The sequence below is a fragment of the Panicum virgatum genome, chromosome 7K (assembly GCF_016808335.1).
Source record: "Panicum virgatum strain AP13 chromosome 7K, P.virgatum_v5, whole genome shotgun sequence".
NCBI lineage: Eukaryota > Viridiplantae > Streptophyta > Magnoliopsida > Poales > Poaceae > Panicum > Panicum virgatum.
The window spans coordinates 34205795-34232468 of NC_053142.1; the positions used below are offsets into that span (position 1 = coordinate 34205795).

The 26674-nt window shown below is 49.0% G+C and overlaps 3 protein-coding genes and 1 pseudogene across 3 annotated transcripts; 1 reads left to right on the forward strand and 3 right to left on the reverse strand.

Annotated features, from left to right (window-relative positions):
• Nucleotides 1-705: 705 nt before the first annotated feature.
• Nucleotides 706-4872, reverse strand: LOC120641158 (gamma-glutamylcyclotransferase 2-3-like). The gene is made up of 9 exons (XM_039917159.1): nucleotides 4751-4872; nucleotides 4232-4413; nucleotides 4050-4126; nucleotides 3424-3474; nucleotides 1616-1672; nucleotides 1491-1531; nucleotides 1339-1410; nucleotides 1153-1232; nucleotides 706-1066 (listed from the first exon to the last, which is right to left on the reverse strand). The coding sequence occupies exons 2-9, from the start codon at nucleotides 4353-4355 to the stop codon at nucleotides 996-998; spliced, it is 573 nt and encodes a 190-aa protein (XP_039773093.1). The 5' UTR covers nucleotides 4356-4413; nucleotides 4751-4872; the 3' UTR covers nucleotides 706-995.
• Nucleotides 4873-5530: 658 nt separating this feature from the next.
• On the reverse strand, nucleotides 5531-17145 carry LOC120641159 (F-box protein FBW2-like). Its single transcript, XM_039917160.1, has 2 exons — nucleotides 16326-17145; nucleotides 5531-6381 (listed from the first exon to the last, which is right to left on the reverse strand). Exons 1-2 carry the CDS (start codon nucleotides 17057-17059, stop codon nucleotides 5865-5867), a joined length of 1251 nt encoding a protein of 416 aa, XP_039773094.1. The 5' UTR covers nucleotides 17060-17145; the 3' UTR covers nucleotides 5531-5864.
• A 2367-nt stretch (nucleotides 17146-19512) lies between these two features.
• On the forward strand, nucleotides 19513-22026 carry LOC120641160 (annotated as a pseudogene).
• Nucleotides 22027-22310: 284 nt separating this feature from the next.
• On the reverse strand, nucleotides 22311-26132 carry LOC120640162 (aspartyl protease family protein 1-like). Its single transcript, XM_039916033.1, has 7 exons — nucleotides 25794-26132; nucleotides 25098-25695; nucleotides 24857-24995; nucleotides 23951-24027; nucleotides 23611-23801; nucleotides 23359-23436; nucleotides 22311-22600 (listed from the first exon to the last, which is right to left on the reverse strand). The coding sequence occupies exons 1-7, from the start codon at nucleotides 26098-26100 to the stop codon at nucleotides 22311-22313; spliced, it is 1680 nt and encodes a 559-aa protein (XP_039771967.1). The 5' UTR covers nucleotides 26101-26132.
• Nucleotides 26133-26674: the final 542 nt, after the last annotated feature.

The following is a 26674-nucleotide window of genomic DNA, read 5'->3' on the forward strand; positions in this document are numbered from 1 at the left end:
TGTGAAACTTTTTTACCACCCATAGCAACACACGAACCTATATAAAATTATTAAGAAAGGACAAGTATTACGTGAAAGTTTGCGTGTGGATGTCAAGGAATTTGAAAAATATCATTTGTTATCCATACTTTGTGTATTTATGTGAAATTTTTTCGTGCCAGTGCGAATCCATGCCGGACGATGATGGTCTACAGCAACGCACTGACTAGAACCTAGTTAGCAACATAAGCCACTAAATAACAATTATTAGCCACTATCGGCCGGACGATGTGCCTGATGGTCGGCAAGACCAGCGGGGTGCCCCATCCTGGGCAACTTCCAGCAGCAGAAGATGCAAGTCCTCTACAACCAGCGCCGGGGAAAGATCACCTTCGCCAAGGCCAGCTGCAAATCCATGCCGCTTGATCTTGTACTCCGTGCCGAGAATTTTAGCCAAAAATTGCAGATTGGGAGAGATACAGATGATGATCTGTATTAGCCTTTGCCTGAAATTTATGAACTACGTAAAACAGTGTAATTTCTTTCAATTTTCATCAACCAGAGGCGAAAAAGGAGAAAACAATCGTTAAGGAGAAAACAATCGTTGGGGAAAAAACTTCTAACAAAATCCATTTTTTTTCTACGCTGGTCAGACCTAGAAAATTTACAAGACCGTTAGCATTTTATATAATAATAATAGCGCATCATTTGTTTGGTCCATTCTTGTTTTTTTGCCTTCCCTTGTTATTGCTTCTTGAAAGTAGATAGCAAGAAATTTTAGTTTTCACTCCAGCCTAGAAACAACAAAGTGTAGGGAAAACCCAATGTTACTTCTGTAATCTCTAAAGTAAGCTTTCAAACGCCATTCATGGACGGGCGGGATGTCACAGGAATATAGTCACAAGATAGCCATATAACTAGCAGCTTACAAGAATATAGCGATGTTTGAGCATGAATAAATTTTGACTTTCTTCCGAAATCTTCTACCCTCAAAAGAAAGGGGAAATGTGATTTTTTTACTTGGACTTGGCATCTGAATACTCACGCACAGCATTCGCCAGTTCTTGGACATGTGGGTCTACAAATCCTGTCAACAAATATTTGAACTCTGAAACCCATGCCTCAAATTGTTCTTACAAATTCTGTAAAAGAGTACAACCTTGTTATACTTACCTAGTTTGTTTAAGGCATCCTCAAGTTTGAATACATACTCTTTGTTAGGTCCAGAAGGGCCTTCCGCAAGGTAAATTTGCCTAAACACAGCAAAACTTTTCTTAGAGAAAAGCACAGTTATTCTATAAATTAACAACAGGTTCAGTTGCACAATCTAGTAACGTGGAAGCTAATGGGATGTCATACCTGGCCATTTCTTCCAGAGGTGCAGGACCAAGATAGTTTTTGTTGCTCTCCTTATTCGTTGTGGCTAAGTATCTATTATCCATGTATTCAGTTACATCCGTGAAAATTTTTGGTATGTATGAAATGCTTATTCGAAATTCGGGACCACTTACACTGTCACATGTTCTACCGCTGGTACTTTAGGTGATGAATCCTGAAAGTTATTATACTTATGAGTAGTTACATGTGGAACATTGTCGGAAATTGGAAAGAAATAGTTCCAGCTACAATATCTTACCGTATACAAATCAAGGTGAATCTTCTCATCATACTGCTTCTCTCTGACTTCTAGATACTGCAATTCAAATCTGAAGGTAAATGCCAATAGAAGCAAGGTAAGCGACACAAAATCAGTTTATGTAGAGACTTACTGCTACAAATATGAAATACCATCAAGATAAACAGATCAAACTTCATATATAAGGCAATTTCATACTCGTTCATGACTTAAAATCATAATATCTGGAGGGACTGTGTAGAAAAGAAAAGAGTAAAATGCACTGGGGTTCCTTAAACTAGTTGACCAGTTCTATTTAGGTCCATGAACTTCGAAAATGCATTTTTAGGTCCACGATCTATTCAAGTGTGTCAATTGAGGTCCAAAATGCCTCTGACCAGCGTTGACTGCCTACGTGGACTGCCACGTCGGATCCAACGTGGCCACAAGTCGCCACGCGTGCCTCGCCGCCCTGCTGAGCTGCTCGCTGCTGCGCCGGCGTCCTGCCCAGCTCCCCTCCGGCGAACCCCAGCTCCCCCCTCCTCTCCTCTCTCCCCACGCGACGTGCGGCGCGCGCCGGTCCGGTGCCGGCCCGCCTGGCCGCCGCCTGGTTTCGCGCGTCCCACCCCTGCTCCTTGCGCACGCCGCTCCCCTGCTGTAGGCCCGTGCCGCTTCACGCCGCTCTCGCTCCTCCACGCCGCGCCCCGGCCACCGCTCCTCCTCCTATTTGAGCCCTCACCCGGCCCTTGGCCTCGTCGTGCAGAGCTTCCGGCGCTGAAGCTCTGCCCGCCGCCACCGTCCTCCGTCGGGCCGCCTCCTCGCCGCCGCTACTCGTCCTGCGCCCGGCCGGGGAGGCTCGCCGCACCCCCACACGGGCCATGCGCGCGCCATCCCTGCCCCCGCTCACATCTCTTGCCGCCTCGCCGCTCGCTGGCGGCAAGTCAAGGCGCCAACAGCGGCGCACGGCCCCGCAGGCGGCGTGGTGAGGGCGGCAACACCTCCAGGTGGTGCGGACAGGGCTCCTCCCAGGGACGACGACGGCAGGTCCTGCTCCTCCCCCTTCTATTGCAGGGGCGCGGCGGCCGGGGTCCTCAAATTCTCGGTCGCAGCATTGACGGTGGTGTGAAGACGGCGTGCAGGCTGGACGGCGGTCGTGCGCAGGCGAGTCGGGGGTGGCAGCACGGGCGACAGGGGCACCAGGAGCGGCGGCCAAGCGACTGCGTGGCGGCGGCGGCCCAGTGGCGTGCGCGCAGGGCCCGCGCAGGCAAGGCAGGGGCACCGCGAGCCCCGGCCAGGCGGGTGAGGAACGGCTGCCTGACGGTAGTTGCGCCGGCAGGCAACGACGTGCGGCCGGGCGGCCAGCGCCCCGCGGCCGGCGGCGCGCAGGGGCACGCACGGGGTGGCCTCGCGCGTGGCGTGCAGGGGCTGGCGGCGCTGCAGGCTCCGCCCTGAGCCGCCGGCGCTGCATGCAAGGGGGAGCTGGCGGCTACTACAGAGAAGGAGGCGCAGGGGGTGAGGCACGCGTGGCGGCCAATGGCCACGTTGGATCAGACGTGGCGGTCCACGTAGGCAGTCAACACTGGTCAGAGGCGTTTTGGACCTCAAGTGACACACTTGAATAGATCGTGGACCTAAAAATACATTTTTGAAGTTCATGGACCTAAACAGAACAGGTCGATTGGTGGGTCATCAACCAATCTGTTGATTTCCATTACGATCGGTAAGTAACACTATCATGAAACAAATGAGTGTCATCATGAAACAGTTGTTTGTAGTCAGTATTGGCAAACAGAACGTACCTGGCTGACTTGCAAAAAAAAAAACTTTACCTCCAAAGCTGTCTGCTTATCCTCCTCCTTTATTTTGTAGGCAATTCCCCACTACGGATGTTAAATACAGAGATTCAGTGCAAAATGAATGCCTGAACTGTGAACATGACTGCCAAGCTATCCTAAATGAATGCATGAAAAAGCTTTTGGCCGTGTTTGGTTTAAAACCATGAAAATACTGTAGCAACTTTGACCAAAAATTAAGATGAGTAAACGAAGTCTAATTACAAAACCACCTCCACAACCCCCCGTGTAAATCGCGAGACGAATCTAATGAGGCCTTTGACCACGCGATTAGAGGATGGTTACTGTAGCATTACTGTATCAAATCATCACTTAATTACCGCCATTAGATTCGTCTCGAAAAGTTACACTCATCCCTGAAAAGGTTTTGCAAATAGACTTCATTTAGTACTCCATGCGTACGAGATTCTTTTCTCGAAAAACGTGCGCGAAAAAAATCACATGTAACCAAACACGGCCATTGCAGGTAGCTGTGACTTTACTAATTCATTTGGTTGTACTCCCAAATCTTATCGCATCCTGGACTATGAATGCTCATCCTATCAGGTTGTTCATGGCAAGTACAGTAGCAGAGTAGCAGGCAGAGATGAAGAGAAGCGTACGCAAGTCGCTCCGGGCTGGTGCTCGAGCGTGACGGTCCTCCCGGGGAACTGCGGCGTGCCCCTGTGGTCCGTGCTCCCTGTCCGGCGGCCAAAGGAAACGGAGGGGAAAAAAAAACTGAGGGCGGGCACGAAGAGGCCGGCGATTGCGCGGCCCCGGCGGGCGGGTGGGTAGGAGGTGTTACCCTGGTAGAAGACGCGGCAGTAGTCCCTGACGAAGCCGACGACGCGGGCGTCGTAGGCGAAGCCGGGGTTCCAGATCAGCGAGCCGTACCCGAACACCCACGTCGGCGACGCCGCCGCCGCCATGCCAGATGCCTCCTCTCCCTCTCCCGGTTGTCTCCTCTCTCCCGCCGGTGGAATCGAGGCCCTGTTTGGTTTGCGCTAGCACAAACAGCACAAAAACTCTGACCAATAATTAGGGGTACTAAATAAAAATAATTTATAAAACTAACTCCACAGCGTTGTATACTTCGCGAGACGAACCTAATGAGGTCTCTGATAGCACGATTAGAAGATAGTTACTGTAGCATCACTGTAGTTAATCATCGATTAATTACTATTATTAGATTCGTCGTGAAAAATTACACTCATCCGTGAAAAAATTTTGCAAATAAATTTCGTTTAGTATTCCATACATTGAAGATTCTTTTCTCGAGAAATGTGTAGTATGCTATGCTATTGAAAAACAAACACGGCCCGAGAGTGGTTTCTCGTTTGCTGGTGGATGGCGGCGGGGCCCACCCAGTGGTGCCGCGGCTGCAGTGCTGCGGTGGTTGGTGCGTGCGCGAGCAGCACGAGGCGAATCAACGCGGCCAATCGAGAGACCGGCGACAGCTTGCTGGTCATTTTCGTTCGTTTTTTCCTTTTCCTTTTCATTCTGGGCGATGGCTGAACGCGACAAGTGGCTAGCCATGAATTTTTTGTTGCAACGTTTGTGAGCTCTGTCGTGATCTCCTCTCCTCATCATGTAACCAAGTTTGCTCGTGGATTTCCACCAGCAGTTAGTTTCAAAAAAAAAAAATCCACCTGCAGTATATGTTTGATATTCAACGAGTTCTATTTTGTCTCAAGATAATTTCCCAGAAAATTTTACACATATAACGTATAAATAAGATGGCCATTTCCTTTTCTTTTCAGATCACTTATCAGGAATTCACAACAACATCCCCATCCGAAAAGCCGTAAGATAATCAAACGAAAAAAAGGAGACACTGTCTGTCTGCTACACAAGCAAGCAAAGCAGCACTGAAAAAAATGAGAAGCCAGCAGAATATGTTACTGCCAGAACGGCCAGTTTATGCAAATTATTAATAGAACAAGCAGGAACCCCTATAAGTTACTATGAACCCAGTCAATCAGTAAAACGTGCAAGACTAATCCGAAAAATGGTTACAAGAAACCATGCTATGCACGGTGCGAAGGATGCACCATTGCTGCATTGCACCAAGTAGGAAGCAAAACATGAAATTCAGTAGACAGTATCACAAAAAATTCCCTCATTTCAATCAGGTGAAATATAAGCATTTGAATAGGTGTTTCCTATGACAAAAGCCATACGAGCACATTCAGAAATCGTCTCATGTCAACAATCATCATTATTAATTAATCTCCAATACTATAATGCTTTACTTTTGCTTCTCTGCATAAGCAGCAGCACTCCAATGCAAACCTTGTAGAGTATCGAATAATTGTCACCAAGGGTAGATGCGCCGGCTGGGATCGGACTGCAATATATACCCAAACTACCTCATAATCATCATCTGAGACCTCAAATAATCACAGCTGCAACCACTTGAACCTCTAAACAGAACCCCATCAATCATCACTGTCAGTATTGTCATCATCATAGTCACCTCCACTGCTTGTGTCAGTGCAGTACACAGGCTCCCATTGCTCCCTGAATGACTGGAGCGCGCAACACCTCTCCTCTAAGTCACCTCCAAGCCTGACATTCCAGCAGCCATGTATGTCCAGGGCGCGCAGCAGCGGACACTTGTTAAGAATTGTATTTAGCGCATGGTCACTGAGCAGGCCATACGCAAGCTCAAGCTGTTCCAGCGTCGGCATGGTGTTTGCGACTGCCAATGCCTCTTCTTCAACCGCCCTAGCAGCTGTGTTGTTACCCTGAGGAGGATCTGGAGGGGGCATGTTTCTCTTCAGATGAACGAGCAACCTGCAGTGCCGGCCGAGTGCCTCAATTCCTCTGGACGTGATATTTAGGCAGTTACTGATGTCCAGCACTTTCAGTGCAGGAAGGAATTCTGCATGCTTCTCCACGGTTTGATCAGTGATCTCACTCATTGGGATCTGGAGAACATTGAGCAGCTTCCCACTGTCCAACAAAAGCAAACATCAAACATTATCAGTAGCAAACATGTTGATTTGGATGTCATATTTATATACAGAGTACACCGAACTGAAAATAACAACTATTAGCTACATAAGCCACTAAATGCACATAAGAAAGCATGGCAGACCCCCCCTTTTTTTTCCTTTTGCAAGTTCACTATCAAGTGTATAACCAATATACCTCACTGAAGCAGTACAAGAAGTACATCCTTAATCGAACAAATTAGGCCATAGCAAAGAGGCATTACACACCATTAGTCAGGGAAGCATCAACATCTTAAGATACATCATCAAAAGTCAGAGATTCATTCACTAAATGAGTAAGGTTGAACAAGGGATACACCTAAATAATGATGTTCACAGTGCCAAGGCAATATGTTACCACCCTAACACAATAACAATTTTGACGACCATACACAAAGTGATGAAAACATGCAGAGCAGAGCATCTTATAAGATATGTGATACAACAGCTCTCTGTCTATGTCTATGAATTGAGTTGACAAAGATAAATCAATGAATATGAGCTACAACAAACAGACTCTCCGAGTGATTCAAATTTTTTTAGTTTCATGCACAAAACGGACGGCTTCTGGTAGCAGCATTGTAACAAGTCGCAGCCGGCAGTGCTAACTTGTACCCCATTGTAGGACCGGAAAATGCGACCAGAGGGGGGGTGAATGGGAGCAACTCAAAATAATTTCGCACGGAAGCAAACAGATCAAACTCCCAAATTTCAAGAACTTTAGCAAATTAGATCCAAACGCGAGGAAACTCGAAACATAGGTTCACAAGATCACTAGAAATCTATTCTCAAAATATTATGCAAGGAAATTAAGTATAAAATGCGGATCAAGAAAACCTAGATTGAAACCGACGATAAACCTGACGAAGAACAAATAAGCACGATGCAATGAAACGAAGAACAATACTTAATGATAAAGTATTAAACCAAGTACTTGTTCTTACTAAATTGCATCTAGCCTCCGCCCGATCGTCCTCCCTCTCTTGATTAGAGAGATCAACAAAAATCCCTCACTAGGAATTAAACCCTAGGCTAGACTGGAGAGAGGAGTGCACGCAAGAAGTGCTTCAGGGAGGCGGCTACTGTTCACGGCGGCTACTGTTCACGCGAGACTGTAGCGCGGCACTGTTCACGGCGGCTACTGTAGCAGCGCCCCCCAAAACCCTAAAAACGTGCATCCCTCAATCCTAGGTGCCGCATATTTATAACCCATAGGGTGGCACTACCTAAATTACAAATTTGCCATTACGTAAATCAAATTAACGTAATCGGCGCGTATCACGCAATATCATCCTCCACGGCAAACAATCTCGATGTCCGCGATCCTTCCATCTAGCACCATGGCGTCCCGTGATCTCGCCGCACGATGATCCGGAATCTTCTCGCGATCGACAATTGTCCCCATCTTCGGCCACGTCCGCCGCAACGAACGTCCGGGATCTTGGTTTTGTGGCTTAACCAAGAAACCGTCCACCAACGTTCTCTCGCTGTGTCGTCAGGTACAGTAGACATACACCGCACGATCTCAAATCCCTCGAACGCAAGTCTTGATCCACCCTTCACCGCTCTCAGTCCATCGGCGTGGCATCATATCTTCATTCTTCACACGTCGCCGCATGTTCAGTCTCCACCTATCACCTGCAACGACACCAACCAAGAGAAACGTCACACGCACACTGTGTTGTTCAATCACTCATCACAAGGTCCTAGCCCCACGGGCATCTCAATCTCCCCCTTGATGAGTGCATTGACAACACCACACCACACAAATTTATTCAAACAAAAATAGAGTAAAAGAAGAAAGAAAAGAAAACAATCTAACAAACTTGATCCCCAAAGACATGGGCTAGCAACAAAAGCTAGGCTCGACACAATCAAGACAAATACAAGAGTAACTGAAAAGCTCCAAAGCTGACAAACTCCCCCTGTCAAAATGCTCAAACTCTGACAAACTCCCCCTGTCAAAATGCTCAAACTCAACCTCCCCCTGAGACTCAGCAACATTTCAAAAGCATAATCTCAGCAAGAAAAATTAACTCCCCCTGCAAAATGAATTTGTGTCACTCATTCTCCCCCTTGTTGACAAAGCACTCCATCAAGTAAAAGATACATGAGGGGACGGCACAGATAGAAGCTTCAGAGACATATATCAAATACTTATACCAGCGAACCAGCAAAACCAGCTGTTCAGAAAAGCAGCAACACAATGCAATGACCATAGAAATTTAAATTAGAGCCTTTTGAAAACCAATTAGTTAGACCATGCAAACAAATTCAAAGCCAGTATCAAGCTGAAGACAAGACATATAGCAAGCTCACACGACGGGTAACAAAGCTTCCAATCAAAGTTCACTGCAAATGCTTGAATCAGGTCTATGCCATGAAAGACAAACCCGTGGCACACACAACACCTGCGACTGGGGCAAGCTGTGAGTAACCAACTTAGGCTGCCATGCCTAAAGCACAAGTCTGTATATACAAACCCAAATCTCAGCATCATATATATATATTATTCCCAATGTTATATGCTGAATACTGAACCCATTTTTCTTTTGTTGTCCCTGCTGATCTGGGATCTTTTGACAGCCCCTGGACTATAGAGTGCCCGGTTCATGTGTGTCTTTGCGACACAAAGAACATTTGTTCTTTCATAGGCCCAAAAGAAGCTACATTCACAGTGACGAACCGGTCTTTGACCCATTGAAAGGAGCCAAAACCGAACCGTGAGCAAGATATATGTCGAGTATTCAACCAGATACTAGAACAAGAACATGTAAACAAGCCTGATAAAATCATGAAGTATCTGTGTGCTGTTTTCAAAACAAAATATGGTCACCCAAAGCATCACAACCTCTCCAAAGGCATTTATCACAAATTCGCTGAAACAAGTATAAGGCATATGTAACCGAAGCGACAAAAACATTGATACTAGAAAGGATAACACACACCAAACTCACCACGCAAACGTGCAAACGTGGCTTGATCGAGTGGTTTAGTTAAAATATCAGCCAACTGCTGACTAGTATCAACATGCTTAAGCTCAATATCACCCTTTTCAACATGATCTCTTAGAAAATGATAACGAACATCAATATGTTTCGTTTTAGAATGCAGCACAGGATTCTTAGCAACACTGATGGCACTGGTGCTATCACACAATAGAGGAACATGAGAAAACGACAAACCAAAATCGCGAAGGGTAGCTATCATCCATAAAAGCTGAGAACAACAACTAGCAGCAGCAACATACTCGGCCTCTGTAGTAGATTGAGCAACATTGGATTGTTTTCTAGAGGACCAAGAAACAAGAGAAGAACCCAAAAACTGGCAAGTACCTGATGTAGATTTTCTATCCAAACGACACCCAGCAAAATCAGCATCCGAATAACCACACAAACTGAGCGTCGAAGAAGCAGAGTACCAAAGACCAAATTCAGGAGTGAAACGAAGGTACCTCATTATGCGCTTCACCGCCTGACGGTGAGAGGTCCTGGGAGACGCCTGAAAACGAGCACACAGGCACACAGCAAAGTGTATATCCGGTCTCGTCGCAGTCAAGTACAAAAGTGACCCAATCATGCTTCTATATTCCTTCTGATCCACGGATTCTCCATCTTCATCAGCATCCAAAGCTGCGCTAGTCGGAATGGGCGTTGAAATTGGCTTAGCATCAGCCATGTCGAACTTCTTCAGGACATCCATTGTATATTTTCCCTGATGCACAAATGTCCCTTCCTGTGTTTGTTTAATTTGCAATCCTAGGAAAAAGGTCAACTCACCCATCATAGACATCTCAAACTCCTTACTCATTGATTCTGCAAACTTTGCAACAAGAAAATGAGACGAACCACCAAAAATGATATCATCCACGTATATCTGAACTATTAGAGAATCATTGCCTTGTCTGAGGAGAAATAAAGTTTTATCAACAGAACCCATTTTGAACCCATTTTCAAGTAGAAAAGTTTTCAGTCTAGCATACCAAGCACGAGGTGCTTGCTTCAACCCATATAAAGCCTTTTGTAACTTGAAAACATGATTAGGAAATTTAGGATGTTCAAAACCAGGGGGTTGTTTAACATAAACTTCCTCTTCTATATACCCATTCAAAAAGGCACTCTTCACGTCCATTTGATAAAGCTTAAAACCACGTGAGGCAGCAAAAGCAAGCAAAATGCGAATAGCTTCTAAACGAGCAACAGGAGCAAAAGTTTCACCATAATCAATACCCTCCTTTTGACAGAAACCCTGAGCCACCAATCTGGCTTTGTTTCTGACAACAAGACCATCTTCCCCTTGTTTGTTCTTAAAAACCCATTTAGTACCAATTGGTTTGCAAGAAAAAGGTGGATCAACCAAAACCCAAACCTGATTTCGTTCAAAATTTTCTAACTCCTCATGCATGGCATTGACCCAATTAGAATCAGACAGCGCATGTCCAACATCACGGGGTTCAAAAGAGGCAACAAATGCAGAATGCGCAAGGACACATTGATTTCTAGATTTATACCTTGTCGTGCGCTCATTCAAGTTACCTATCATTTGTTGAGGTGGATGGCGACGCTGAATATGTCGAGGTGCTGTTCTAACAGAAGTTGCCTCCCCCTCAATTGTAGCTAGTTCATGATCAACAATAGGTATAGCTGCAGGATCTGCTGTGGATGTGAAAAGCTCTGAAGGCCCATCGTCTATCGTGCTGCTAGGCGTCTGAATGGGAGTTGCCTCGAGCACAGCTGGATCCTCTGTTGCATCATCATCATCATCAAGTCCATCAACCTCATCTTCAAAAATGTTTTGTCCAATCTCATCATCACCTGCACACTCAAAAGCAGAAGAGAAACAAGGCATCGTCTCGTCGAAGGTGACCTCACATGTCTCCTCGATGCGATTAGTATCAAGATTAAGAACCCGGTAAGCTCGCCCTTGCAAAGCATACCCCAAGAACAACCCATCAGAAGAACGTGATTCAAATTTGTCCAAATTTCCTTTTTTCAGAATAAAGCATTTACAACCAAATACGCGAAAATGAGAAACTTTTGGACAACGACCATATCTCAACTCATAAGATGTTTTCCCCAGAAAAGCTCTCAGAAAAATACGATTAGCAACATAGCAAGCGGTATTGATCGCCTCAGCCCAAAAACGTCTAGGGGTTTTATGTTCATCAAGCATTGTCCTAGCCATCTCAACAAGCGTTCGATTTTTCCTTTCAACAACACCATTCTGAGGGGGGACATACGGTGAGGAAAACTGATGATCAAGACCCTGTTCTGAACAAAAAGATTTCATTCGAGCATTCTTGAATTTGTGCCATTATCACTGCGAATTGCTCTAACGACATTATTGGATAACTCATTTTTCAGCTTTAGAACAAGATCATGAATAAATTGAAAAGCCTCATCCTTGGATTCCAAAAAGAACACCCATGAATAACGAGAAAAATCATCCACAATGACGAGCACATACCACTTCCCACCAGCAGAACGAACACGGGCTGGACCTACAGTGTCCATATGTAACAACTCACCCGGTCGTTCTGTCATCACCTGAGTCACAGGTGCATGAGAAGCCGCAATCATTTTGCCATGTTTGCAAGGAGCACAAACCAAATCTTTCTCAAACTTGAGTTTCGGTAAACCATCTATCAAACCCATCGAACTCAAACGGCATAGTAAATCAAAGCTCAAGTGACCCAAACGACGATGCCACTTCCAAATGGGGAGAGAACCATGAGCAACCAAACAACGAGCTTGTCCAAAAGATTTAGAGAAATCAACCATGAAAATTCGTCCAAAGGGGGAGATTTGACAAACAAGGTTACCGATAGAATCTAGAACTCGCGAATTGCCTTTCTTAAAACGCACTTCAAAACCATCATCAAGAAGTTGTGAGACAGAAAGCAAGTTATAATGTAAGTTCCGTACCTTCGCGACGTCCTTTAGCATGAATTTATTGGTTACCTTGATACAGCCATGTGCCATCACTTTTCCTTTACTATTGTCCCCGAATGTAATGTATTCTTTACCGCTCGCGGGGGTGAGACTGGAGAACCATCTATCATCTCCGGTCATGTGACGCGAACAACCAGAGTCCATTATCCATATGTTCTCCTCGCCTCCATCCTGCAATCAATAGCGAACACGAGAGTGAGCTAATGACTCAACACTGGGGTTAGGATAATGCAATGAAAACCAGTGCTGGGCCATTTGCTCAAAAGAAGCATTAGCAAAATCAAATCTCTCGAAAGAACGACGATGCCCACGAGGGGGAAAACGTGGCATGTCATTCCTATATGACGCAGGGGCACTATTACGTGAGCGAAAACCAGAAAAGCGAACAACTGGCGCTCGTCTAGAGTCACTACGATCATAGGCACCATGTGCAGGGTACCGATCACGTCGTTCAGCACGCTTCCTACGGAAGCAAAACTCCGCCAAATGACCATCACGATCACAAAAATCGCAATGGTAAATATTTTGAGTAGGAGCAACGACAACCTTAGCCTTAGAAGTGGAACCAGAAAAATCAGGCTTAAGGTTATCCAAATGTTCACAAGTTGGTGGCCATGTGTTATTCAGGCTTTTAAAGTGTTTGGGTTTAACCCTCCAAACCTGCTTTTTAGGAACAGACTTGGGAGGTTCTACCACAAAACCTTCAGGTGAGACCGGTGGACTCTTCTCACTGGGAGTAGGCCCATTGTTCTCACCATCTGCATTCTTTTTACCAAAAGTACGCTTCAAATCATAACCAACACCAAAATGTTCACCCCTTTTAATTTGTGCAATAGTCATACCAATCTGGGGCTCACGCACAGAACACCAACCAAGGATTGTTCTCAAATGAGTGTTTTCTTCTTCTAAAGCAGCATTGTCCTTCTTTAAGATGGAAATTTCAGCAACAAAAGTAGGACAAGTCAAACACTCAGGTAAAACAGGACAAGTGTGTTTCTCCAACTGAACAATATGGCATTTAGCAACATTCAACTCAGTTTGCAAAATTGGACAAGTAGCACAAGCACCAAGTAAAACAGAACGAGAGCGAAGTTCTTCCAATTCAATCTTAGCACAATCAAATTTATCAACTAAAACAGCATGCTTAGATTGCAATTCAGAAATAGAAACCATATGAATAGAACATTCCTCACATTCTACAGCAGCAGGTGTAGCATCTTTTAGTGTTTTTAATTCAGCAGATATTCTATCATGATCAGCCTTAAGTCTTGCTAGAATTTTATTTTGTTTATCAACAAGTTTAGTCAACTCTTCAATTTCTTCTTCAGCAGAATTTTGTACCTCATTATCAGAAGAGTCGTTGCTGCAGTCATATGCATCACCCTCATTTAAAGCCATAGTGCACATGCCTCCCTTGATGTCAGCAAGAAAACAGAGTCCTCCATCATTGGTCTTTTTGGGCTTCTCATCTTCGGACTCTGAATCACTAGAGTTGTAGGAGGCATCTGAATCAAAGCTACCCAGCGAAGAAAAGAGAACATGTGCAGCCTTCTTGATTTGCTTGTCAGTAAACTTCTGTTGTCCCTTCTTTCTCCCACGCCTATCACTCTTGTTCTTCCTGTCCCTTGATTGTTCCTGGCGCCTGTAGCTGTTGCCATGCTCCGGTGCCTTCACCTTGCTTGGACAATCAGCAATGAAGTGTCCACGCTCACCACAGTTGAAGCATCCTTCTGAACGCCTTCTATTTCGCCTGTTTTCATATACCCGCTTGAACTTGTTGGTGAGCAAAACAAGCTGATCATCATCAAATACCTCCAACTCATCATCTGCAATATGACACAAGGAGGACAAAGCAAAACTAGGAGTAGATAAAAGATTAGCATTAGTGTTAGTACTCCCAGAAACCAAAGCCATTGGAATATTTGAAGAAGAACCAGCTGTGGGATTGTTAAGCTTTTTTCGAAATTGGATGTCGATCTCTTTGGATTTAAGCTTACTGAAAAGCTCATCAGTTGTAAGAGTCTCATAATTAGTAGACTCAACAATCGCTTCCACTTTTGTACCCCAAACATCCAAGTCGAGTGCATGCAACAATTTGAGAGCCCTTGCATGATCATCATACGGCATAACCATTATGTTGGCTTTCATTTTGTTGACAAGACTCAAAAATCGAGCGAAAAGATTTTCGATAGACTCACCAGGCGATTGCATAAAATTATCATATTCGCGCCTGTAAGTTTCAAATAACCGGATCTTCACTGCGTTGGTGCCCTCATGAAAATTTTGTAGAGTAGACCAAATCTCATGAGCAACTTGTTTGTCAGAAACACGATCAAATTCAGATTTGCTCAAAGCAGCAAAGAGAAAATCTACAGCTTTGTTATTGTTTTCATATTTTGTAGCGTGAGCTGCATTTGAGGGATCAGCTGGAATCACATAAGTCGTATCAATTGTAATATTCCAAATCGCAATCCCTTTCCCCTTGAGAAAGGCACTCATGCGAGCCTTCCAGTACGGGTAATCGGTTCCATCAAAAGCAGGTGGATGTGAAGACGAAGTCATGATCGCCACAAGTGGATTTCACAACAGATTAGGTATGAGAAAACCTTAACCGGCTCTGATACCAATTGTAGGACCGGAAAATGCGACCAGAGGGGGGGTGAATGGGAGCAACTCAAAATAATTTCGCACGGAAGCAAACAGATCAAACTCCCAAATTTCAAGAACTTTAGCAAATTAGATCCAAACGCGAGGAAACTCGAAACATAGGTTCACAAGATCACTAGAAATCTATTCTCAAAATATTATGCAAGGAAATTAAGTATAAAATGCGGATCAAGAAAACCTAGATTGAAACCGACGATAAACCTGACGAAGAACAAATAAGCACGATGCAATGAAACGAAGAACAATACTTAATGATAAAGTATTAAACCAAGTACTTGTTCTTACTAAATTGCATCTAGCCTCCGCCCGATCGTCCTCCCTCTCTTGATTAGAGAGATCAACAAAAATCCCTCACTAGGAATTAAACCCTAGGCTAGACTGGAGAGAGGAGTGCACGCAAGAAGTGCTTCAGGGAGGCGGCTACTGTTCACGGCGGCTACTGTTCACGCGAGACTGTAGCGCGGCACTGTTCACGGCGGCTACTGTAGCAGCGCCCCCCAAAACCCTAAAAACGTGCATCCCTCAATCCTAGGTGCCGCATATTTATAACCCATAGGGTGGCACTACCTAAATTACAAATTTGCCATTACGTAAATCAAATTAACGTAATCGGCGCGTATCACGCAATATCATCCTCCACGGCAAACAATCTCGATGTCCGCGATCCTTCCATCTAGCACCATGGCGTCCCGTGATCTCGCCGCACGATGATCCGGAATCTTCTCGCGATCGACAATTGTCCCCATCTTCGGCCACGTCCGCCGCAACGAACGTCCGGGATCTTGGTTTTGTGGCTTAACCAAGAAACCGTCCACCAACGTTCTCTCGCTGTGTCGTCAGGTACAGTAGACATACACCGCACGATCTCAAATCCCTCGAACGCAAGTCTTGATCCACCCTTCACCGCTCTCAGTCCATCGGCGTGGCATCATATCTTCATTCTTCACACGTCGCCGCATGTTCAGTCTCCACCTATCACCTGCAACGACACCAACCAAGAGAAACGTCACACGCACACTGTGTTGTTCAATCACTCATCACAAGGTCCTAGCCCCACGGGCATCTCACCCATTGACAGTAAAAGTACAATTTTGCAATGTTATACGCAAAAAAGTCGTGGTTTCAGAAGATATTACCATCTTCTTTTGTGAAATGGCATGGCAAATTGGCAATGTGGTTCACTGGTTCACGCGCGTCAGATTAATTAACACGATTTTTCCCAAGCCAAGAACGACCATTTCAGGATTAATTCAGACCAAGCGTCAGTAATGACAGCGTGACTTACGAGGCTGCGACGTAGGTGAGCGAGGCGTCGCCGACGTGGTAGGCGGAGAGCCTCCGGAGCGTGCCCTGCGCGCGGGCGACGAGCCGGCGCACGGCGGCGTCGGCCTTGGCGCGGCAGTTGACGCGGCGGCACCACGCCTCGATGTCCACGTCGCCCCACATGTCCGGCGACGCCACGGCCTGCCTCCACGCCCTACACACCAGCGCCGCGCCCCGCGCCACCTCGTCCGCCTTGAGCCTCCCGCGGAGCACCAGCGCCAGGATCTCCGGGCTCACCGCCTCCGTCCACCTCCACTCGTAGACCAGCTCCTCCTCCTCATCGCGTCCCGCCTCTCCTCGCCCGGCGTCGCACGGCCTCGCCTTCTTCGCGTCCTGCTCCGTCCAGTCCCACTCCCACATCTGCACCCCCTTACCCCTGCAGGTGGCCGTACCGGTCTCCTTCGCCGGCGCCGCCGCCTCCGACCAGCTCGTCCAAGACCCTCCACTCCCGCAGCTCGGCCCACCAAGCTCTGCCTTTCCCGGACCAAGAACACCCCTCTTCCATCCTCCACCTCCAGCGACGGCCGCACCGACTCCACGAGCGGGACTCTTCTTCATGGCCTCCGCGTGCGACCACCTCACCACAGGCCCTCCCCCGCCGCGCCGGTCGCCGTCAGGCCTCCCCCTCTTCGCCTTCCACCCCTGGCCTCCTCCTCCACCGAAGCGACCCCACAATTTAGGGTCTCTACGCTTCATCTCCGGCGATCGCCGCCCGCGGGGAACCCGTATGGCTGTGGGGTTTTCTTGTGAATTTGAGGGGAGGGGAGGGGAGGGGAGGGGAGAGGAAGGGACGGGGGTTTTCTTGTCTCAGCGCGCACACTGGTCAGTGGTCAGTGGTCACTGGGGGACGGGAAGGACAAAGAACAGAGGAAATTTTGAAAAAAAAAAGAACAGGAGGAGCGGAGGAGGTGGAAAGGCCTCTCGAGCAACTCCAATATTCCTTCAATTTACTCAACAATAGCAATCATCTAAACTATAATTTGATATAATTTAAATCCTAAACTATACCTGTTGTAGTTTGTGGAGACCCACCGCCGGGTGGCGTAGTGCACCCGCCTAATCCCAGAGGGTGATTACTCGGGGAAGCGCTAAGCGATTCGGCAGATCTACCTAGGGAGCAAGAACACAAGAACACCCGATGATTTAGAGTGGTTCGGGCCGCCGGAGCGTAATACCCTACCTCCACTGTGAGTTGTATTAATCTTGCATATGAATGAATATATCCTCTGCCCAGGCTGGGGACTGGCCTCTGCCGGGACTCCTTCGGCCCCCCTTTCTCTAACGGGCGTATCCCTTTTATAGCCCAAGGGGACGCGTACACAGGCGTTGAGACCCCGACAGGTGGGTCCAACGCGGATGTATAGTATAATGCGCAGAAGGCATTAATGGTGCTACAGTGGTTGAGAATCTCTCCCCGGATACGCTTCATCGCCATGTGGACTCTCTGACCGAGGAGTGGATTCACTTGTCCCGTCGGCGAGGCGCCCGTTGAGATAGTGTAGGTTGCAGCGTAAACTGTTGGGTCTACCGCGTAGGCGTCATGATGGGCGAAGACGAGCCGTCGTGTCCAACTGGCGTAGCAGACTGACATGCGTAGCGTGGGCGGCGCCAGCGGCTGCACTGTGTGCCTTGGTAACGCGCGATCAATAGTGCAGCCTGGCAAAAGTCGCCACGTGCTCTGCTGTGGCAGAGCGCACTTATGCCTCCCGTATTGAATGCGGTAGGTGGGCGAGTCTTCCGGAGGAAGCTTCGCGGCCGCGCGCGTGCCTGCGCCTGCGGACACGTGGCGACTCCAGACCTGCCCCAGGCGGGGTGTCTGTTCCCTCCCCGCTGAGGGGTCCGGATAATATATGGGAGTCCGGGGCCCCCGGCTGTTTTGGCTGAGCGCTCCCTTCTTCGAGACACGCGGCGTCACCGGACCCTTTCCTAGCAAGGAATGGGTATGGGGCCGCTAACCGGGTGAGAAGGGCTTCGGACCGCGGGGGTCCGGCTGCTCAGGCCGTCAGCGCGTAGTCAAGGATAACTACGAGACTCCCTCCTAGACACAGCAAGAGGGGGTACCCTAGTCCAGAGGTACCGACAATACCATTTAATATATTTTACCTCATAATACAATTTTCTTTTTTGTCCATACATAAGTTGAATTTTAGTAACATTTTACAGGTTAGTAGTAAACATCATAATGCATATTATAAAAAGCATCACAATGCATATTATAAAATTATTATAAAATTTTCATTATATTTATTCATATAATTTTGCATTCCAATAATTAATTTAATATTAAATATACTAATATATTAAAATAAAAAAAACTATGATGTATTTTTTTAACATGTGTTACAATGTGTACTATCATCTTGTAAAATTTTAATTTAAAACTGTACCTATGCATGAAAGTAAGAAATTTAAATTATATTAAAGGGCAATTTGAACCAAAAGTAGGAGGTAAAAGATAAAACTCCCGATAATTTGAACCAAGCACTCAATTTTGGCATACTAGAAGCCCTCTCTTGCATTCGGCTGGCCTGGCTAAACTCTCTCTGTACAGGCAACCAAACGCACTTTATGACCTCAGTCAGCGTCGCAGGTACAGCAATCACTCTCCTTAGCAATAACTGAACAAAGGCAATCGCGCGCCTGTCCTGCTAGTACTGTACTCTTATTTCCTTGCGATGGTGGTGTTAAATAAACAACAAGCAGACCGGCAACGTGGCTTGCTACGTGACGGGTTATTTCCTCCCTGCGGCCGCCGCGTCCAACCAAATTAAAGACAAAACGTAGTGGGCTCGCGAGTGGCGCACCGGAACCAAGCAAGCAACGAGCAGTCGAGCACCGACGGCCACCCTTGCCGTCTTCGCTTCGCTCTCGCTAGCTCGCTTCGCGGGCAGAAGCATTCGCCGCCACGGCAAGCCTTTTTCCCGATCCGTGCTCCGCTCATCGTCGCACGTCTCGCTCCCGGCCTCTTTATTTGCTTCTACTCAACTAATTATAATTGCCGGCACTACAACAATCATATCATCATCGTGCTGAGGAAAATATAGCACAGCAACGCTTAGCCGCTAATTAACCATCTCTGTCCATCGATCAGTACGACTTGCTAGTATAAAAAGCTTCCCTTGGTTAGTTAGCAGCTGCAGGGCCGCGAAGATTCGAAGAAGCTGGGCCAGCCACCCGTTGGCGCGCGCATCTCCCGGCCCAGGCCCTCCCCTCACCACCAGGCACCAGGCAACCGGCAACCACCATGCCGCACCACCGCCCGGGCGCGCCGGTGCGGGGAGACCCCGTGTTCCCGCGCGCCACGTCCACGGTGGTGCCCGACCCGTCCCGCTTCTTCGCGCCGGCGCTCCTCGCCGCGCCTCTGCCCACCAACGCCTTCTTCCAGAACTTCGTGCTCAGGGACGGGGACATGCCGGAGTACATCCACCCGTACTCCATCCGCTCCCCCGGCGGCGGCGCGCTCGACGTCTGCTACCCGTCGCGGACCCACTCGCCGTCTTCCGTCGCCCAGACGTTCGCCGCCGACCTCACCGTCTCCGACGCCGCCGCCGCAGCCGCCGGGACCGGGGCCGGGAGCGCGCCGCAGCGCCACGTCGTGTCGGCCTTCGACGACCTCTCCGTCACGCTCGACGTGTCCCGGTCCCTCCGCGCGCACCTCGTCCGCGGCTGCCCCTACGTCACCGTCGTCACCACCAGTGCCGCCGCCGGCCCAGTCGACATCTCCGTCGCCTCCGTCCACGCCTTCGTCGAGCTCAGCTCCTGCCAGAACCGCCACGGATGGACCAAGTGGCGCCTCCGGATGGACAGCGGCCAGACCTTCCTGCTCTACGCCTCGGCCCCGCTCCGCCTCGCGCAGGCGACCCCCTCGCAGCTCTCGGCGCCCGCCTTCGCCGGCGCCATCCGGGTCGCCTACCTCCCGGACGCGTCCATGGAGCCCGTCCTCGACCGCTACAGCCGCTGCTTCCCGACCGCGGGGCACGCCACGGTGAACCCGAACGGCCGGCCTTTCTGCGTCGACTACGCCTGGCACAAGGAGGGGCACGGGGAGCTGCTGATGCTGGCGCACCCGCTCCACCTCCGCCTACTCGCGCTCGCCGCCGACGAGAACCGTGCCGGCGTCCGGGTGCTCGACGGATTCCGGTACCGGAGCATCGACGGCGACATTGTCGGCGTCGTGGGCTGCTCCTGGGCGCTGCGCGCCGACCCGGTGCCCCCGGCGTGGCACTCCACCCGCGGCGTCCGCGCGGAAGGCGTGGCCGAGGTGGTGGCCGCGCTGCGCGCCGACACGGGCGCGCTCGCGCCCGACGCGGTCACCACCACCTCGTCCTACTTCTACGGGAAGGCGGTCGCGCGCGCGGCGCGGCTGGCGGTGATCGCGGAGGAGGTCGGGTGCCCCGACGTGGTCCCGGCGGTGCGGGAGTTCCTGGCGGCCACCGTCACGCCCTGGCTGGACGGCAGCTTCCAGGGGAACGGCTTCCTGTACGACGCCACGTGGGGCGGGCTGGTGACGCTGCAGGGGCTCACCGACTCCGGCGCCGACTTCGGGTTCGGCGTCTACAACGACCACCACTACCACCTGGGCTACTTCCTGTACGCCGTCGCCGTGCTGGCGAGGTTGGACCCGGGCTGGGGCCGCCAGTACGCGCCGCAGGCCTACGCCATGGTGGCCGACTTCATGACGGTGTCGTGCGACGATAAGTCCGGCGGCGGTGGCTTGTTCACGCGGCTGCGGATGTTCGACCTCTGGACGCTGCACTCGTGGGCGGGGGGTCTGGCGGCGATCCCCGACGGGCGCAACCAGGAGAGCACCAGCGAGGCCGTGAACGCCTACTACTCGGCGGCGCTGGTGGGGCTCGCCTACGGGGACGCGCGGCTCTCCTCGCTGGGCGCGACGCTGGCGGCGCTGGAGACGCTGGCGGCGTGGACGTGGTGGCACGTCCGGGACGGGGAGGGCATGTACGAGGAGGACTTCAGCGGGAGCAACCGCGTCGTCGGGGTGCTGTGGGCGAACAAGCGCGACAGCGCGCTGTGGTTCGCGCCGGCTGAGTGGAGGGAGTGCCGGCTCGGGATCCAGGTGCTGCCGCTGCTGCCCGTCAGCGAGGCGCTGTTCCCGGACGCGGCGTTCGCCAGGGACCTGGTGGAGTGGGCGCTCCCGGCGCTGGCGAGGGACGGCGTCGGCGACTGGTGGAAGGGTTTCGTGTACGCGCTGCAGGGGATCTACGACACGGAGGTGGCGCTGGCCAAGGTCCGGGAGCTCACCGCGCATGACAATGGCAACTCGCTGACCAACCTGCTGTGGTGGCTGCACAGCCGTGGGCCCGCGGCAGCGTCGTCGTCGGGGAGGGGGACGCCGGGTTCGGGTTCGGCCGCTGCTGCTGGTACCGCCACTGACAGTGACAGTGGTGGCCAGCAGCACGAGTGACCAACAGTTCGTGTCAACTTGTGGAGCAGAGCAGGTGATGATGCGGTGGACTCCGCATCCGCTGCACTTGCACATCTGAAAAGAACACACCACACCAGGTTGTAAGAATCATATGGATCGATCCATTACAATCTCTAACAAAAACCCCAGCACCACCTTCGCCAGACTGCACTACGTATAAAGGAGCCATCAACATGGATCTTGAGCTTATCGGCCAGAATCAGCCCTACTTTTTCAGCCATGGAACAGTGTTTTTACACATCATAGTTTGTACACGTCTCGAGCTTAATCAACAAGCAGCAGTTCCGCCACAAATATGATTTTTGAAAATAGCATAAGGAGAAATGCAAAAAAATGCATATATTTAATCACTAGTGAAACACTTTGAAAATAGCTTAATCACTAGTGAAACACTTTGAAATTAATAATATATAATGAATTAGATGGTTTGCATAATTGACATGAAAGACATCATGTTTCATGTTTAGATTGAAAATACACATGCATATATTGTGGGACATATTGTCACCAAGACACAGATATCATCACAGCCAGCACATGAAGCAGCAGCATCAAGGAGAAGATGCCTCCAAACGACGCCCGGCTGCTGCTGCCTGAACCTGACCTCGCTGGCCACGTCAGGGGCACCCTGCCGGGGTAGTACGGTCCATCGGTTGTGTTGCCATCCCATGGCAGTGGCACGTAGGGAACATAATCGTCGCCGTTGGGGCTCCCCGGAGCAGAGTAGTCACCGGCAGGGCTCCCAAGGGAAGTGTCCGGGCTCCCGCCGTCTTGCATCTTAGTATCCTTGTAACCTGTACAACAACAATAATATAGTTTGTTGGTGCTACTAATAAGCTATTTTTTCATGTTTAATTTCTTTCCTCATATTTAATTTACTAGTAAAACGCAACGCACGTGCGACACGCACGTGTTTTGAAAAAAAACATTTGCCTGATTCTATACTGTAACAAATCCAGTCTCGTTAGCAGTGAACAAAAGAAAGTGTAATTTGCCTAATACAGTCTGAATTTTCCATGAGTACCATGTGTACAAAGCAGGAGCAAGATTTATCCCTACATACCTTGATTTTAAAATCGCTTAACAAGCATTTATAAAGAATAAGAGCACTGAACAAGCATTTATAAATCAATGGGCAATTCAGTCCTATCCAGTATCCAGCTACCCCCAATGAGTCCACACGCTATCCAAAGCTCAAACAGTCAATTGCACGAACAAACAGGGAGCAACTCTATTGTATCTTTGGGGACGAATAGGTTTTGCTGGGGGATGGAGTATATTGGAGATTATCATATCCTTTCCTTTTCACGATTGAACTGAACTGAATTCACAAAGAAGCAGGACACGACATAGCTTGCCATTGACTTTTATTCCACCACTGAATTTTCATCTGAAAAAAATCTCCACTAGGGTTTAAAAATCGCCGGTGTTCTATATAGTTTCTTTATCTATGATTTAAATAGATCAACCTCATTTCTTTATGTTTCCAAATCATCAAAATGCACAAAACTAATTCAACATCAAATCAAGTGTATAGTGTAACTCAACAAACACTCGCAATCGAACTTCTCCCATCCTAGGACTGATCTCCTACGGTCAAAGACGACCTTGAGCCCGGTCATGAAGTTTTCTGCATTCATGCATCATGCGTGAGCCAAATGATTCAGAAAATGGTGGATATACAAACGTATATTCCTATAGGTTTTGCAATGAGAAATGAAAGCTGGAATACGTGAAAACAATACAAAACTATAATTTTTTTTTGGCAATGAGACAAGTTATAGCTAGAGAGAGAACAACGTACGGCCAATGGTGGCGTCCTCGGTGCTGAAGATGCTGTTCTTGATGACACCCAAGCAGTAGCCGATGGGGTGGTACGGCCCGTCGTTGGTGCTGGCAAGAACGGGGATGATGGGCCACGTCACGGGGAACACGGCGCCTCCCTTGGTCGTCAGGCTCATCGCCGGCAGCCGTCTCATACTTGTTTGGCCTGGGCTGCATGATGCGTTTTGATCAATATAATGATGGTCAGTAGTAGTGCAAGCAAGAACAACATATCTTTTGCTGTTGTTGGTTGTTGCAATTGCAACTGTAGTAGCCTGTTTTATTCTTCATTAACTTCAAACCAAGTGATTCCAATTTACCTCAATCTGTAGCAATACTCGAACCTTTCATAGCCACTCCCGTAAGTGTCTCTAGCCTCGGAAACCCTTGAATTGAACTAAATAACAGAAAAATATGACGTCTAGTTAAACAAAACAAAAACACATATTTAGTCCCTCGGTCTATAAAAGAATGTCACTATAATATTTGTACTTATTTTGTATCATAAATGTTAGTATTTTTCTTATAATAATTTTGGTCAAACATTTAATTGTTTGATTGATTCCTCAAAAAAATAAAAAAAATTATCCTTTTACGGGCCGGGATTGACTCCTCAAAAAATGAAAATTGCATCCTTTTGTGGGCAGAGAGAGTACAAAATAATGTCAGAAAAAATAGTGGTGTGGTGCACCATGGGTTATCCCATAAAATTTGGAGTGATAACTCTACCTCAAGCTTATGGCAATATAATTATTAGCTTGTGAGGGATGAGTACACTATGTAATGTTGATACTAAAAAATGATAAAAAAAGTTATAGGAGTTTGGCTCCAAGAACCATGGAGGCATGGACCCATCATAATAATCATATCGTCCTACGTGAGGTGGTGACATGGCGCATGCATATCATGACTTCATAGTTATGAAATTTAGTAGAGTAACTCTATTCCTCAAGCTAATGATAATGCAATCATTGGTATGGTGAATATATCAACTTCTTATTCCATTCCATACATTATACAAAAAAAATAACAATGCAACCTTGCAGGTTATTAATTAGTTTCAAGATGATGGACTACCACGAAGTCTCAAATCAAACAATAATATATCCATGTCTCGATACTAAAGAATGATACAAAAGTGGAGAGAGAGAGAGAGAGAGAGAGAGAGAGAGAGAGAGAGAGAGAGAGAGAGAGAGAGAGAGAGAGAGAGAGAGAGAGAGACTTACATTGGTCGTGAACAATGTGTAAGCCGGGTCGTTGAGGTATGTATACGACGTGCCGGAGTCCACGATGGCGGTGAACTCCACGGCCATAGCCTTGCTGTCCACGGTGATCGCTCCGACACTGATGTTGTAATAAGGATGCCTGCAAATAAAGAAAACGAAAACGTCGTCGACCACGACGACATTGATCAGTGACATGTAGGCCCCCGTCTGTCTCGGCTAGTCACAGGCCCGGCGACCTAACTGTAAGCTCCCGGCGGCGATGAACGGCGTCTCCGCCTGGTCCGGGCTGCCGGCGTCGCCGAAGTTGATCCGGCCGACCCCGTCTCGGCTGAAGCACATGGAGAAGCTGTCGGACCCGACGAGGCCGCTGCTGGCCAGCGCGCTGGGCACGGAGACCTTGTCCATGCCGAGCCCCATCAGGCCGCCGGCGGCAGCGCCGCGCAGGAAGTCGCCCGTCTGAACCTGGCCGCACCCGAACACGATCGGCGCCTGCACCGCCTTGCCGCCGCCGTCGACGAGGTGCAGCACGTCCTCCACGAGCACCCCGGACGAGCCGGTGTTGGCGGAGACGTACTTCACCTCGTAGGGGCAGCTGCTGCTGCTGCTGCCCGTGCCCGCGGCGCCGGCGCCGCAGGCGTCCGGACGCTCGCAGAGCGGGTGGCCGCACGGCACCGCCTTGCTCGTGGACGACCGGCTCGGGCTGTACGGCAGGCCCGTGGTGGTGTTGACGCACACCTTGCATTCGCAGGGCAGCCAGAAGAGGTCGCTGCCGGTGTCCAGCGCCACCAGGAACTTCGAGCTCGGCGTGCCCACCTCCACCTCCGCGTAATGCAGGCTGCGAACGAGATGGAATATTTACATGTATGAACGAGAAGCTGGATCGATCAATCAATGGCGGCGGAAAACGAACGGGGGATCAGCGCATACTATTCATAGGTATCGAGGCGAGTGGCATTGCCGTCGGCGAAGGTGAGGGTGCGCTGGCCGTCGGCGTTGGCGAGGCCGCGGCGGCGGGCGAAGACGGCACGGTCGTGGCGGAGAAGTGCGGAGTGGTACTCTCTCGAGCCTTTCGGAGCGTCGTCTGGCAAACCGGGGGCATGGCCTCGCGCCTCCATCCACTGCCCGACCACCGGCGAGAACCGATGGTGGAGCTTGAACCCGATGCCGCCGGACGACGCCTCGGTTCCGACTGCAAGAAACAACACGACGGCGGCATTGGCGACGAGAAGATTGCAGTGAGCCATGGGGGAGAAGAACGAAGCGTGTGCAGAGGCTGGCCTGCAGGTACAACAAGAAGCTTGGTGTCGATGGCGCGGGCAGAACACAGATATTAATAGTTGCACGGCGTGGAGAAGCCAAGTTCATTGTTATGTGGTTTTTGTCAACGGTAGGTTTAGAGGCTGAGCTGGCTGGAGAAGGGCCGGGAGGGCAGTGGTAGAACAACGTGCCAGAGTATGATCTAAGTAGGAGATGTACGGTGTGATTGTGGTTGTCTATATTCTAGCCACAATCATGAGATGCAATTAAGTTCTTCATGATGGGAACATATCAGGTGCAAACCAACTTCTCCGTGCAAACTATGAAAACTCCAATCTGAGTCATTGGATTAACATCCAAGGGATATGGGGGATTGGATAATTTTACAACATGGACCTGCCCTTGGATTGGGCAATCACACTTTTACAAATCCTCCCTCCCACCTCTCTGCGTCACTCCCCTTGGATGTTAATCTGATGGCCCAGATTAAAATTTTCATAATTTGCACGAATAGGTTGGTTTGCACCTGATATATTCCCCTTAATAATTGGTCGTTGCCGT

Bases quoted from the DNA above. Each gene is read 5' to 3' on its own strand.
- LOC120641158 (XM_039917159.1), bottom strand. From the start codon at position 4,355: ATGGCGGCGGCGGCGTCGCCGACGTGGGTGTTCGGGTACGGCTCGCTG. The intron at 4,127-4,231 runs GTAACACCTCCT...GCCGCCGGACAG, and splicing joins CTGCCGCGTCTTCTACCAGG to GGAGCACGGACCACAGGGGC. The intron at 1,532-1,615 runs GTAAGATATTGT...AATAACTTTCAG, and splicing joins TTCACCTTGATTTGTATACG to GATTCATCACCTAAAGTACC.
- LOC120641159 (XM_039917160.1), bottom strand. From the start codon at position 17,059: ATGAAGCGTAGAGACCCTAAATTGTGGGGTCGCTTCGGTGGAGGAGGA. The intron at 6,382-16,325 runs GTAAGTCACGCT...TTTGTTGGACAG, and splicing joins CTCACCTACGTCGCAGCCTC to TGGGAAGCTGCTCAATGTTC.
- LOC120640162 (XM_039916033.1), bottom strand. From the start codon at position 26,100: ATGGCTCACTGCAATCTTCTCGTCGCCAATGCCGCCGTCGTGTTGTTT. The intron at 25,696-25,793 runs CCTATGAATAGT...TCCATCTCGTTC, and splicing joins CAATGCCACTCGCCTCGATA to GCAGCCTGCATTACGCGGAG. The intron at 23,437-23,610 runs GTACGTTGTTCT...GCATGAATGCAG, and splicing joins CGAGGACGCCACCATTGGCC to AAAACTTCATGACCGGGCTC.